This window comes from Equus quagga, chromosome 10 (assembly GCF_021613505.1).
Source record: "Equus quagga isolate Etosha38 chromosome 10, UCLA_HA_Equagga_1.0, whole genome shotgun sequence".
NCBI classification, from domain to species: domain Eukaryota; kingdom Metazoa; phylum Chordata; class Mammalia; order Perissodactyla; family Equidae; genus Equus; species Equus quagga.
The window spans coordinates 89,284,799-89,300,629 of NC_060276.1; the positions used below are offsets into that span (position 1 = coordinate 89,284,799).

General features: G+C 41.7%; 1 protein-coding gene across 1 annotated transcript in view; it reads right to left on the reverse strand.

Moving 5' to 3' along the window:
* Positions 1–15,027, reverse strand: part of NYX (nyctalopin) — a 40,056-nt gene extending 25,029 nt beyond the window's left edge. Inside the window, exon 1 of the mRNA XM_046672881.1 lies at positions 14,960–15,027. Coding sequence (XP_046528837.1) covers positions 14,960–15,027 — 68 coding nt within the window. The remainder of the gene's footprint in view (positions 1–14,959) is intronic.
* Positions 15,028–15,831: the final 804 nt, after the last annotated feature.

Below are 15,831 nucleotides of genomic sequence, written 5' to 3' on the forward strand. Positions count from 1 at the left end.
TGTATATGATGCAAACCAATTATGAAATAAATCATGCTTTCCCAGAATCAGTACAGATTTTGGTTCTCATCCCTGTCTAAATAAAAAATCAACCATTTCTTCGTCTGGTATAAACTGCATATAGTAATAAAAATACTAATATTGACAGTCACATTGCAGGGGTGGGCCAGTGGTGCAATGGACAACGCGTCTGACTATGGATCAGAAGATTCTAGGTTTTACTCCTGGCTGGCTTGCTTTGCTCACTTTTAACTTCAAATTCTTAAAGTCCTTGGAATGTGTTTTCCTGGAACTGATCCTTCACCTTCTGTGATGCCATGGATTTGCTTTCAAATACTCCCACAAAACAAATGGCAGGGGATAATTGAAACGAAAATAGCAGAAAGTTGATAACTGTGGGAACTGGGTGATGAATACATGGAGTCTCGACTTTTGTGTGTGATTGAAAACTTTTCACAATAGCTTTTAAAAAGTGTGTCCCTCATTCGGCCCCTTTCAGATATATAGCTAAATATATTCGGTGTAAAGACAATTTTCTGTTTTTCTCTGCATTTCCTTCCGTGCAGTCCTATCAACTTTCCTATAATTCCTTCCTTTGAGAATGAAAATAACCTATAAAAAGTGAAATAATTAGCAATCGTCTGTTCCTTTTTTAAATCTAGAACAATTCTATACATAATCCAGAATGCAAAATGGTTAAACTAAAGAGGAAACCGAGAATCAGAACTTTGGGGGTTTATGGCCCATTTGATTTATTGTCCTGGTTTGCTTATTTGTTTGGTTTTTGTTCGTTTAGATAACCTCAGGAGGTGGCTTATAATAAACACTAATTTCTTACAGACCCCAAAATGTGCTGTTTGGGCTCAGGTGTCCAGCTTGTCAAGGAATAAACAAATTTGTGCTCCTCATTTAAAGCCTGTGAATGTCAATTCTTGGTGGAAGAAAAGGAGAAAGGTTAAGCTCATTGTTGAGCTGTGAGAAGGCAGCTTTATTCTACCAAAATCTTTCTCCCAAACAGGATGCTTCTTCTTGTGTTTCACTTTCCTCTTTTGTAAAATGGGGCTGGTTTGCTTCTTCCTGGTAGTTACAAGGGCTAATTAAAGCCTGCGGAAACACTTTTAAAGAAGATTCTAAGATGTACCGCGCTTGAGAAGTGAAAACCATCATTAATATATTTTAATCATCACGTTAAATACCCACATAGGCACACCCACCTCTTCTCCATTCAGGCAGAGTTTTGCAAAGGGGTAATTAACGGCGATGACGTCATAACCACAGATCGTTGCTGCTTTCATCCTGAAAGGTGCAAAGATTCCAAATGCTAACTCCTCATTAGATTTTTAAAACATATTAAATAAGTACAGACTCCCCCTACCTGAATGAAAGAATCCTCAAAAGAAAAACCCTTTTCTTTGTAAACAGAGTAAATGAACAGTAAAAGTGGCCATCTTTTAGGTAAACTGGCCAAAAACCCAGAGAGCAGCAGTAATAAAATACGGAGATTGCATGTTTGGAAAATCAACTTGACTGCTTCAAAAAGACCCCCAGAGTCCTGTACCCGCCTTTTAAGTCCTCCCCAGGAGGCGAGGAGCTGCAAGATTGCTGTCTCCTGCCACCTGGAAAGGGATGACAGGCAACTTGCAGCCATCAAATGCCAAACCCTCTGGGAAACAGCTGAGCAGCGAACTGATAAGCAGACACCGGCTACGGTAACGCAGCTCTTTGAAATTCTAATACGATGCGCTCAAATCCCCTTGCGGTGGGAAACCCTCTGTCCTTTTTCCAGTGTCTACAGGGAGTCGCCGGAGAGCGGGGTGGAGCAGCAGAACGGTACATTTTGCCTAGTGACTTCCGGTTCTGATTTCCGGACAGAATTCTCTGTCGTCCCCATTTCACCTCTTGTTTTCTCTCCACGCCATGTAGTAAAGCCCCTTTCTCGATCTCTCTGAAACACCACTCGCCCAGGCTGCTGTGAATGTGTAGCACACTTTTGCTGAGGAATTGGAAGCAGCAATGGGGGGCTGCCTCACAGAGGAGCAGAAAGGAGAGCGAAAAGAGAATAGTCGAGAGCGCTCAGCCATACTTCTTTCTCTCACCCCACCCTCCTTTCCCACCCGGGACCCTTCCCCTGGCCGTCTCTCCCATTCAGCTCCACCTCCAGCCACTTTGCAGCCATCTCCCGGTCCTTTGTTCCTCTCCCTAGCACACTCACCCCAAGTACCCATTCTTTTCTTATGCTGAGCAGTCTGGCTCGCTCTTTGTCTCATTCCCAGGTGGCCCCAGCCCTGCTCTTTCTGCAATCACAATGGCGCATCAATTCGCTTTTCTACACAAAGACAGTTCTCCAGGAAGAATTCTGTTCTGTATCACTCAGGAATGCTTTTCAGAAATTAACAATTTTTGCAGCAATTAACAGAAAAATCCATGTAGTGATGCCTTATATCAGCAGCTCTCAAACTTTTTTGATTTCAGGGCTCCTTTATGCCCTTAAAAATCATTAAGGATCCCCAAAAGCCTTTGTTTATGTGAGTTATAGCTATCAATAGTTATGGTATTAAAAATTAAAGCTGAGAAATTGTAAAAATCTGTACTTATTAATTCATTTAAACAATAATAAGCCCATTACATGTTAACATAAATAGTACATTTTTATGAAAAATAGCCGTTTTCCAAAACAAACAAAGAAATGAGTGAGAATGACACTCCCTCAAGCCACACGCATACATACGTACGTACAGGCATTGCAACATCTAAAAAAACAAAAATGCTTTCAAAACCGTCTCTACAACAAACACAGTGAAGAGTTGCATAGGGCTTCTTATAGTCTTCGACACAGGCAGAGGGCGTAATGCCGTAAGGTGATGCCGCAAACGCCCAAAAGTACCATTTGGAGACGACAGAAATCTGCAAACAGCAAGATGCAAATGAGAGATTAGTACATTCTAACATCACCAAGGGACCAACTGGATGAGAAAAAGTAAAATAAATCAGTAAATATTTTGAGAAATAATTGTCTGGCAACCATAGATGATTGAGGATGAGTTGGCAGAGAACAGAGAATAAAGTTTTTAGAACTCGACTTTTAACATCCTACGTGAGAATTCAAAGTCTCCCAGTTAATAGGAGAAATAAATCCTAGAACTAAACAATTGTGTAAAAGCCTAATCAATTGAAAACATTGGGAGAATAGATGAGTTGAGGCTGTCTGTTGATATCATTCAAAAGAAAACAAAAAGTTTGAAGTATCCTACATAAAGTCAATAAGTGGAAAGAGAGAACAAAAAAGAATTAAAATAAATTTAAAAGAAAATAGGATATGGTAAAATTTCGTCAATTAAAGGGTTAAATGTAAACAGGCTGAACTCTCCTATAAAAAGAAGGCAGCTCACTGTCGAAAGAACAAAATCTAACAATTTGTGGCTTACAAGAGACACACAAACCAAAAAAATCAACAGAGCAGCAGCGTAAGAGGATATTCCCATGTGAAGAGAAGAAAAGCTGGGATTACTATTTTGGTAGCAGATAAAGCAGATGCAAGAGCAAAAGGCAGTACAATAAATACATAAGGTCATTCCATAAAGGCCAAATTATGAAAATTAAATTATGAAAATGGAAAAATGCTGAATGTATGTGTTACAAAACCACTTCAACAAGTCCAGAAAAGAACGGACAGAAAGGCAAGAAGACAAAAACGAATGCTGTCTTGTTTGGAACCCTCAACAATTCATTTTGGGAAATAGACAAAGAATAAATTGGAAAATGCTCTATGATTGAATAGCTCATTCAATAAAAATTTTGGACGGCTCACTAGGTTCCAGGGCCTGTGCTACATGCTAAAAGATAATTCCATAAACAATGTAAGTTTAAGAGACATGTGGAGAAACTAAAGATGGGAAAGTTCATATAGTCTCTTTTCAAGTGTACATCGATCATATCATCCACAAACAAACACAAAAAACTATGATCCTATATTGGACCACAAAGAGTCACTCTTAATTTAGCACAGATTAATGAGTTTATTCAATTTATTAGGTTTGGTATTCACAGAAAGACAGAAATATCACCCACCAAACGGTCAAACCACAAGGCATTGAAATTTTTTTTTCCTTCTTCTTCCCAAATCCCCCCAGTACATAGTTGTATGTTTTAGTCGTGGGTCCTTCTAGCTGTGGCATGTGGGCTGCTGCCTCAGCACGGCTTGATGAACGGCGCCATGTCCGCACCCAGGATCTGAACCTGCGAAACCCTGGGCCGCAGAAGCAGAGCATGCGAACTTAACCACTCAGCCACGGGCTGGCCCAACATTAAAATTTTTTAGAATAACAAAACAAAATGTCAATCGCATAAGAATGTTTTGATGCGTTTAAATGCTCTCTTTGGAAGTTCTTGGGTTACACAGGGAATCCAAAACATATTTGGTGGACATCTGTTGTTTTTGCCCCATCCTATTTCTTCTCCCTTCTGGTAAGAGAGGTCATCTTTCTTTGGAGAACTTCCCCTCCCCCACTCTGTTTGACTTTGGTGGAACTGTCAATCCCCTGGTTCTGTGATAAGGAGGTGACTCAGACGGCCAGAGTGACTTGTTCTCCTGAAGACAATGATTGTCCTAGAATGGGCATGGGGTCCAAGCAGGCCAATCAGAGCCCTTTTCAAAGACTGACATGGACAGTGGGGGAGAGAGAGTCATGGTAAATTCTCCAGGATTCTGAGGGCTAAGGAGAGCGTAAACGTGGTGATGCTAGTGACCATCTCAATTGTCATGTGGAGAGAGTCTGCCTGAGATTGAAACCCACACAAAGAAAAGACCTAAGATATGGGAGTGAGAAGGCCAGCATCCTAACGATGTTGCTCGGACCCCTGGAACCAGCCACACCCAAAGTTGCTAGAGCCAAGAAATTCTCCCCCTCTTTTTTTTAAATTAGGTAAAACATATAGAACATAAATTTACTATTTTATCCCCTTTTAAGAGTACAGTTCGGCGGTATTAAGTACACTCACATTGTTGTGCCACCATCCTTCTCCAGAACTTGGCCGTCATCCCAAACTGAACTCTGTCCATTAAACAGCAACTCCCCTGCCCCTCCCCCCGAGAAATTCCCTTTGAGGCTTAAATTGTTTGCGTTCGATTTCTGTACCCTGTAATCAAAATAGTCAACTAGTGCGACTTTGTAAGACAATATATTTTTTTAAAGATTTTATTTTTCCTTTTTCTCCTGAAAGCCCCCCAGTACCTAGTTGTATATTTTCAGTTGTGGGTCCAACTAGTTGTGGCATGTGGGATGCCGCCTCAGCGTGGCCTGATGAGCGGTGCCATGTCTGCGCCCGGGATCCGAACCAGCAAAACCCTGGGCCGCCGCAGTGGAGCGTGCAACTTAACCACTCAGCCATGGGGCCAGCCCCTAAGAGAATATTTTTTAACCAATGAAAACATAATACAAAATATATAATATATAATTATTGGGCTGGCCCGGTGGTGCAGTGGTTAAGTTCGCACGTTCTGCTTTAGCAGCCCGGGGTTCACCGGTTCAGATCCCGGGTGTGGACATGGCACCAATTGGCAAGCCATGCTTGTGGTAGGCCCTCTACATATAAAGTAGAGGAAGATGGGCACAGACGTTAGCTCAGGGCCATTCTTCCTCGGCAAAAAGAGGAGGATCGGCGGCAGATGTTAGCTCAAGGCTAATCTTCCTCAAAAAAAAAAAAAAATATATATATATATAATTATCATATATAACAAGAACTATAAAAGTATTCATACTCTTTGGCACAGTGATTTTATTCTGGGAAGTATAACCCCCACACACAAAAAACTCTATGTTGAAAAAAAGCAGTCAGGCTATTGATAATGGTGAATTACGAAAACATGCTATACAGCAATATGGGTGACAACTAAGCAAAAATTTTAATGATATATGTGGATCATGTAAAAACATGAAAATGTTCATATAAGATAATATAAAGTGAAAAAAGCAAGACAAATAGGCATGCATGGATGATAAGTGTATAGGAATGAAAGACTTGAATACACACTGCACAAAAGCCCATGTAAAGTTGCTCAAGTTCATTAATTAGCAGGGAATTACAAACTAAAACCATAATGTGTTACCACTTCACACCCACCAGAATGGCTCGAAAGAAAAGACAATACCAAGTGTTGGTGAGCATATAGAATAACTGGAACTCTCATACACTGTTGCTGGGAGTGTAGATTGGTACAATAGTATTAGAAAACTGTTTGGCAGTATCTATTCCACTCCTGGGTATACACCCAAGAGAAATTCATGTACTCGAATGTTCAGAGCAGCACCATTCCCAACAGCCCCAAACTGAAAGCTTCTGGAATACACATCAGCAGTAGAATAGATCGATCAATTATGGATATTCACACAATGGAATTCTATATGGAGGGATCTGCAATCTATAGCCTGGGATAGCCTGGGGCCCAAATCCAGCCTGCTGCCTGTTTTTGTAAATAAAGTTTTATCAGGACACAGCCACGCCCGTCTGCTTACTATTGCCTATTACCGCTTTCACGCTGCAACCGCACAGTTGCGTAGTTGCGACAGAAACCATACAGCTCACAAGCCTCAAATATTTCCTCTCTGGCCCTGTGCAGAAAAAGTTTGCTGACCCGTGCTGTATAGCAATGAGAATGGATGAACTAAAGTACACGTAGCAAACGAATGAATCGCACAGATTGTTGAGCAAAAAAAGCCGGACACAAAAGAGCATACATTGTATGATTTCATTTACGTAAAGTACGAGACCAGGCAAGAGTCTTCTGTGCTGTCGGAAGTCAGGCTGATGGTCACCTTTGGGGAGGTAGCATCTGAAATAGGGCGTGAGGGGACTTCCGGTCGTGTTTTCCATAAATTTAAAAAGCATAAAAAGACAATTGCTGAAATTTGAAAAATTAGAAAAAAACTATATGCACTAAATTTACTGTGTTAGATTGGATCCAGAACAAAAAATGACATTAGTGGAAAAACCAGGGAAATGTGAACAAAGTCTGTAGTTTAATTAATAGTAATGTGCCCATATCGAGGCCTTCATTCTGGCTAATGTACCATGTACGTTGTGCAAGATGCTAATGTGGGGACTGGAATGGCCATCCCAAGATATGTCTATTTGGCATGAGGACTATTTGAGGCTGGTTTCTTTGCAGACAGGAAAGAAACTGACAAGTAGAACTTACCCTTTGTAAGAGACATTTACATTGTAAAGGAACTTTCCATCTATAAAGATATCTCTAGAAACTCTTAATCAACGGGGAAGGCAAGGACTTCAATCTGCATTTGTTTATTGTGCTTGTCTGGTAACCTCCTGTAACTGACTTCCCTCCCCCTCCCAACGTGGGCATTTCTTTAAGGAGCAAGCATCTTTCCTTAGGCTAGGAACTGATTGCTGCACTCACCTGTGACCACCCAGCTCCAGACAATCGACTAGCCTCCTGCTACGCCCTCCGAGACCGCAGACCACTACCTGCTGTGTCCATCAAGTGCTGTGCTGACAGGGCAATCTTGTGACTATTGTGGGAGGGACATTTCAATCACATGTGAAACACCCTCTCTGGGGGTGTATAACCACTCTGTGCACCCCACTTCTTCAGTGCCCTTTCTTCCTTCGGGAAGAGAGGCCCCGGGCCATGGTTCCTCATAAAGCTTTGTTTAATTTTCTCTTGCTATTCTGTCTCATGTGAATTTAATTCGTTCCCCGGCCAGACGAACCCACATTAGGCAGAGGAAAAGTCTTCCTCCCCTACAGTAACATTACGGGAATCTCAGTGAGGGGGGCATGGGAACTCTGTACGAGCTTTATAACTTTTCTGTAAATCTAAAGTTACTCCAAAAGAAAGAGGATTTTTTGGAAAAAACTATAGAGCTAGCAGCGGTTCGTAAATGTTTTGGTCTCAGGACCCCTTCACATTCTTAAAAATTACTGAGGACTCCAAAAAGCTTTTGTTTATGTGGGTTACATCTATCAATATTTACTGTGTTCAAAATGAAAACTGAGAAATAAAAAAAGATGTATTCATTAATCATTTAAAATAAGAAACTGGGGCTGGCGCGGTGGTGTAGTGGTTAAGTTCGCACAATCCACTTCAGCAGCCTGGGGTTCACAGGTTCAGATCCTGGGTACAGACCTGCACACCACTCATCAAGCCATGCTGAGGCAGTGTCCCATGTACAAAATAGAGGAAGATTGGCACAGATGCTAGCTGAGGGCCAATCTTCCTCACCAAAAAAAAGTAAAAAATAAAAATAAAATAAGAAACCCATTACATATTAACATAAATCATATACTTTTGTGAAAAATAACTATATTTTCTAAAACAAGAAAAAATTAACCAGAAGAGTGGCATTGTTTTACATTTTTGCAAATCTCTCATGTACGGCTTACTAGAAGACAGCTGGATTCTCCAGATGCTTCTCTCTTCCATCTTTTGTGTTAGCAAACATATATAAGCCTTGAAAAACTCCACTGTACACTCCGTGAGAATGACAGTACAAAACTCAACACTGTCTTACTATTACTGTGAAAGTCGTTTTAACCTCGTGGGACTCCTGAACTACGCTATATATGGATTCAACAATAAGATTGATTTTCATTGGAGCCTTTGTTCAATAAGATTGCTTAAAGTAGATAATTTTTTTTATGTTAAAGACAAAACGAAGTCTCCTGCAGGAAGCTAATTAGGCGTTGCTGCCGGGAAGCCAGCAGCTCCTGTTGGAGCTTGTGTTTCTGCATCTCTCCCATAATAGACTGAAGCTCCTGCCCTGGTTGCTAAGGGCACCCTGGCCCCATTGGAAAGGCTCAGGGCGCCAGTGGATGTCAGTGCAGGGTTTTTTAACGCGATGTGAAGAGGCTGACACTGAGGTCATGCATGGGAGGGGAGTGTAGCCTGCTGGGGTTTTATTCCGGGGCTCACACCAGGGCATTGGGCTCCCCGGGCTTCAGTGCATGAATATGCCCCGGCCTGCGCATGCTGGAGAAGCCGCTGCCAACAGGGCCCCTCCGACCAGAACAGCCGACCCCGGCTCTGCCCGGCACAGCCAGCACCCCCCAGCCAAGTGCCGCCTTCTTTCTATTTGTTGATTCTCTATATCAACCAGATTTGGTTCTGAACTTTTTATTGAAGTGTAACCTGCATATGGAGAAGTGCACATATGATAAGACACAGCTCCATGGCTTTCCACAAACTGAGTACATCCGTGTGGCCCCAGAAGCCCGCCCATGTTAGCCCATTCCTAGTCGAAACCCATCCCCCCATTAGATGACCACTATCCTGACTTCTAACACCATAAATCAGTTTGCCAGTTTCTGTACTTTACATAAACGGAATAAAGCGTACATATTCCTTTGTGTGTGGCTTCTTTTGCTCAGTGTCACATCTGTGTGAGTATCCATGTTGCTACATTTAGTGAAGTTCATTCATTCTCATTGCGGGATAGTAAGTATCCCATTCTATAGCTATACCACATTTTGTTTATCCATCCTCCACGGACATCTGGGCTGTTTCCAGTTTGAGGCTACTATGAATAAGGCTGCCATGAACATTCTTGCAGAAATCTTTTTGTGGAAACATTAGCTAGTTTTAAATTTAAACTTACCATGGTCACGGTTTGTTGTTGTTTTTTGAATCCAACAGTACGGGTTATAATGTGAAAAGCAGAAATTGCCTTCCCCATCTCTGCCTCCTTTCAACACCTTTGTTGTAAGCCCTATTTAGTTTCTCATAAATCCTTCCAGAAATTTCTTAAGCATATAAACACACATGCATACCAATGAGATCACTCTTTTTTGCACTTACTTTTTTTTTCCATTTAATAATTGTCTTGGAGAGTGTATTAGTCACGATAGGCTAGAATATGCTGAGGTAATGAAAAGCGTTCACAATCTCAGTGGTTTAAATGTTTATTTGCCACTCCTACGAGATGTCTAACCTGGGTAGATAAGAGGGACATGCTCGTGGCAATCACTGAGACCAGGCCCCATCTCCACATTTGGTCCACAATCACTGGGGCAGGGAGAAGGGGATGTCACACACCAGCACTTAGGGTGTTCACCCAGAAAGGACATATGTCACTTCTGCTCAGATATCATTGGCCACAAGCCACGTGGCCACATCTATCTTCAAAGAGGGTGGGAAAGCGAAATCCTACCCTGTGTGGGGAGAGAGAAGAGAGGCAGAACGTTTGGGAACATCTTTAATGACTACCACGGAGATCTTTCCACACCAGCAGCCATAGGGCTCTCTCATTCTACCACAGTAACGACGCACTGCGTGTTACTTAACCAATGTCTAGCTTTGGATGATACAAGCTATGCGACAATGAATGTTCTTTTACATTTATCTTTACCTACTTGTTTCAGTATATCTGTAGGATAAATCCCGGGAAGTAGAATTCCTAAGTCAAAGAGTTTGTGCCCTTTGAAGAGTTTAAACCATGCTAAATGTTGCCAACTTGCTAGGTTTTGTTAAATTGTCTCCTGAAGGAGTTGCCAGTTTGCACACATACCAAGAGAGAATGAGAATTTCTGTTTCTATTATATACTGCTTATATCTAACTTTTAAATCTTTGACCATCAGATAGGCGAATACTGTTGTTTTAATTTTCTTTTCTTTATTTAGGAATTACGTTGAGCCACTTATCGCATGCTTCTTAGCCACTTCTTTCTCTGTAAACTACCTGTTCTTGACCTTTGCCCATTTTCTGTTGGGTTTCTGTTCTTTTTTCTCATCAATCAGTCAGAGCTCTTTGAATACTCAGGAAATTAACCTATAGTCTGCCATTTGTATCTCAAACATTTTTTTTGGTCCCTATTTACCTTTTGTCTCTAGTTATGGTATTTTTATTCACATAGACATTCTTAATTTTATATTATCAAAACTACCAGTTTTTGGCTTTGTGGATTCTGGGTTGGAGATCTGTTTTAAAAGGCTTTTTCCAACCAAAATAAGTTTTTTTTGATTGCCCATTTCCTTTACTCCTGGAGGAGCTCTCTCTTCAAAGGATAGGGCTGGGGTTACTAAAAACATGTTCTTTACAGAAAGCGAGTGGATAGAGACTGAGCCAAACTCTTATATTATCTCGCGTTTCAACTCCTCCACCCCAGACATGTGCATGTTGGGCTTTGAAACTTGTTTCCTAAATTCATCAATTCTTTCTCCAGGAAAATATCATTCCTGGCCTAATTACAGGCATTTCACTTGGAAAAAATTAATCTGGGTCAGCAGGAGCTGTTTCTGCCTCCTTTCCAAGTCTTGTTTCCAGCGTACAGACACCATAATTAGAGGTGGACTCAGCTGAGCTGATGGAACAACCAAATAAATGCCACAAAACTGGCAAGATAAAAGGAAAAGATGAAGAAAATTGAGGATGGCTACTTTTATTCCCCTTTTCCAAGGACTGAGAACTTCAGAAATGCACAAACTAAAAGCCTATGTTATCTAAATTTAAGTAAAAGAAGCAGGAGGGGGCGGAACTGTATATTCTCACATATACATAGAGATGACACAGTTTTCTGGTATAAACTTTAACAATAGTTTGCTCCTTGAATTAGGTAAGATGAAACTTAGGATTCTTCTGTTTTCATTCCTGTGTCTCTTCAGCACAGAATGAAGAGACAATATGTACAATGAATCTTATTTGGATGTTTATTTAATCTCCGGATTTAGGTAATCTAAAACCCGGAGTATTCCTAGCAAAATCCCCGTGTACGTGTATGGATACACGTGCGAAAATAGCCGCGGCAGCATTGCTTGTGAGAGCTCCTAACTGGAAACACACCAACTGTCCGTCAACAGCAGAAAGAACGAGTAAATCATGCATGTAATATGCACACCGTGGAATACTACACAGCAGTGAGAGGGAACAAACCAGAGTAGGTGCTACAACATAGAGTGTCTAGCTCTCCCGCAAAATACATACAGTATAACTGATTTCTCCCAGGTTCAAACACACGCAAAGCTAAACCATACTGTTTTAGAATGCACACAGGAGTGGCCAAAATATAAGGGAAAGCAAGGAAATAATTACTATAAAAGTCAGGAGAGGGATTATTTCTTGAGGACAGAAGAGAATTATGATGGGAAGGGACACCTGGGGACTTCAAGGGTGAGGGCGATGTCCTACTTTGGGATCTGGGTGTTGTTGACGTGGGTGTTTGCTTTCTAAACATTTGTTAAATCACACGTGTAAGTTTCAGGCACTTTTCTGTTTTTTACTTGACAGTGGAGAAGGTTTTTTGTAAAATCCCCAGCAGGTTACACAAAGTTGCATTGCTGTAAAAATTCATAGCAGATTAGTGAGTTGTAGGCAAGTCTCCGCCCTGCATTTGAGGAATTCAGGGAGGGCTGCCAGCTAAAAGTAAAGGACAACTGCCAGGTAAATTTAAATTTCCCATAAACAATGCATAGTTTGTTAGTATATTTCAAATATTTCATAGAACATGCTTTTCCTAAAAAATTATTCATTGTTTATTTGAAATTCAAATTTAACTTGGCTTTTTTATTTTTATTTGCTAAATCTGGCCACCCTAAACTGTCCGGGACGAGTACAAAAGGAGGGCCCAACACCATATATCTCAAGACTTGAAGTTAGACACCAAATTAGCAAACTGTTCAATAAAATATGTTCTACTCTCCTATCTTGACAAACACACCCTCACAATGACAAAATTGATAAATCTATACATAAAGCTATGATTTTTTATATGACTGAGAGTCAATAAAATGTTAAAGACTACTGAAATCAGCTGTGTTTGGGTGTGTTTGTATACTCTGTGAGTCTGGATGAGTAATAAAGACAGACATCATTCATGGATTAGCATATATATTGCATACATTTTATTTTATCGCCTTTGTTTTACAAAATCACAAATTATGCTACCATAATGAAAAATTTCACCCAATTTATGTTCTATTGATAGCAATTATCTAAAGGATTTGAACATAAGATGTGTGTTAGAAAAACTCAGTCCTCTTCCTATGTAGCGCCCGTGCTCTCACACCACTACCACACTCACAACGTTTCTGACATGCGACGTGTGGGGCTTTTCCCCACGCAGCAATTCTCTGCCACACCAGCTGGGTGTCCTACAGTTCAACTCAATTCTGACACTAGGAGATGGTGCCAGATCCCACAGGTTAGGGACTCCATCCCAAAAGACCGTCCCTTCTTACCCGACTTCAGATGCCAATCACAAGTCCAGGTTGTCACCTGTGCTTCTGACCAACCGGCTATAAACTGGAGGTTCCTATGACCCCCTCCTTGGGTTCAGTTAATTTGCTAGAGTGGATCACAGAACTCAGCAAAACAGTTTACTTACTGTTGACCAGTTTACTATAAAAGGATAAGATAAAGGTACAGATGAACAGCCAGGTGGAAGAGAGGCACAGGGCAAAGTACGTGGGAAGGGACGTGGAGCTTCCACGCCCTCTCCGGGCGCCGCTCTCCCAGCACCTCCACGTGTTCACCAACCCAGAAGCTCTCCAAACCCTGTAGTTTAGGGATTTTTATGGCGGCTTCATAATGAAGGCATGAGTCATCATTAACTCCATTTCCAGCCCCTCTCCCCTCTCTGGAGAATGGGGGTGGAGTTGAAAATTCCACGCTTCTAATCATGGCTTGATCTTTCTGGTGACCAGCCCCCATCCAGGAGTCACCTCATTAGACACTGCTGTCACCCAGGAAATTCCAAGGGATTTAGGAGCTCTGTGTCAGGACCCAGGGTCACAGACCAAATATTAGAACAAAAGATGCTCCCGTGTTCTTACCACTTAGGAAATTACAAGGGTTTGGGGAGCTCTATGCCAGGAACCGAGGGCAGAGACCAACCTGCATATTTTCTGTTATCTCACAAGATGTAATTGCATTAAAATTGCACACATTTTTAATATATTTATGTCAAATTTTTAAATTCAAGCAGGTACCAAAAACAAACATATTTAAACATGTTCATATGTTTCAAAAATATTTTTCTTCTAAAATATTCAAAATCATGTATTAAAATTAAATGGCAGTGGTTGCCAAGGGCAGAGGGAGGGGGAAAGGGAGTTAGGACTTAATGAACACAGAGTTTCAGTTTTGCAAGATGAAAAGAGTCTGGAGAGGGAACAAGGCGATGGTTGCACAACAATATAAATGTACTGAACACAGTGGAACTGTACACTCGAAAATAGTTAAGATGGCAAATTTATGTTATGCGTATTTTACCACAATAAGAACATTTTTTAATTACATGGCAAATACAATCAACAGATACCAATTTTTATCTAAATTATTTAAAGATGACATTTTACATTTATTTTTGAAAATTTAATTAATTCTTATTAAATATTTTGTAACAGTAAAATAATATAAAAAATCTGGTATCACATTTCACACATGAGGTAGAGACCCACATATATACCAAATTAAGAGTAATATAGGGCCGGACCGGAGGCGTTCCGGTTAAGTTCTCACGTTCCACTTCAGCGGCCCAAGGTTCACCGGTTCGGATCCTGGGTGCGAGCATGGCACCGCGTGGCACGCCATGCTGTGGTAGGCATCCCACATATAAAGTAGAGGAAGATGGGCACGGATGTTAGCTCAGGGCCAGTCTTCCTCAGCAAAAAGAGGAGGATTGGCGTCAGATGTTAGCTCAGGGCTAATCTTCCTCAAAAGAAAAAGAAAGAGTAATATAAATGTTGTATATTGTAATATGTCTTTAAATATTGCTTATATGTTTTTAAATATTATGCACTATTTTGCCCATGTTCCTCAGCTGCCATGTTATGAAAAATAACTTTAATTTATGAGTACCTCTACAACCATGAATTAGGATTCTAAGGGAAGCAAGAAAATGGACACTCGCAACCACTAGGGGAACCGTTTACATTTGTGTGTTCCTGAGAGGAAGGAGTTGAGGAATTCGGTGATGATGACTTCATTCCCTCAGACCCTCCTCCTCACACCCTGAAACGCTCTCCACCTCTGGCATCTGCAGCAGCACAGCCCGCAGATCTCCACAGCGTGTAGCCATCGTCCCCTCTCGTTTGAAGGACGCAGGATGCCTGAACACCGGGCAGTGTTGGGAGTGGATGTTCAAGGTCAAGGACCAGGCTGTGCCAAGGCCGACTAGCTGATCCTAAGCCAAGAGGTGCCCATGTGTTTGTTAAGAAATGTGTTCTTGTGACTTTGTGGGGACGCTCGGAAGTGCGGGCCACAGGGCAGGGGCCCCTCTTGCCCAGATCTAAAGATGGTACTCGCTGTGGGAACCTGATCAGATCACAAAGAATTCAAGAAGCAAGAAATCATCCAGAACTTTGGCAAAAGTGTGATGAGCTTTCCTGCTGTTCTACAAACGTCAGGAAGCGGCAGCACTTTTGTAGGAGGTTCCATCATGGCTAAAGTCAAATGTCAACCAGGAAAGAGCTGGTTTGTCCACACTGTACCCAAAGCCTGCAGAGAGGTAGCAAGGAGCCCCTCAGTGAGGCCGTCCCTGTCGCCTTCCTACTACCAGGTAGGACAGAGATGAGCTGCTCCTTCTACTGTCCCTAACCCCAGCCCGGCTCAGGGAATGCCATTTTCCACCCTCCAATGGAAGTGACCTTCTCTCTTCAATTTGGGGCCAATTTACAAAATATTCAAGTTTCAAATGTGGAGGGTTAGGGCTTGGCAGCTGGCCAGAAGGGGCGTGAGGCCTGGACTGAACTTTGTTCTTCCAGCTAGCTGAGTGTCTCCACCCTGCCTTCCTTTTCAGCAGCTGACAAGTTCCTGGCTTGATCAGGGTGTGCCCATCACACCCCGCCCCCACCCTGCCTCGCCCCCTCCCTAGGGGGTTATA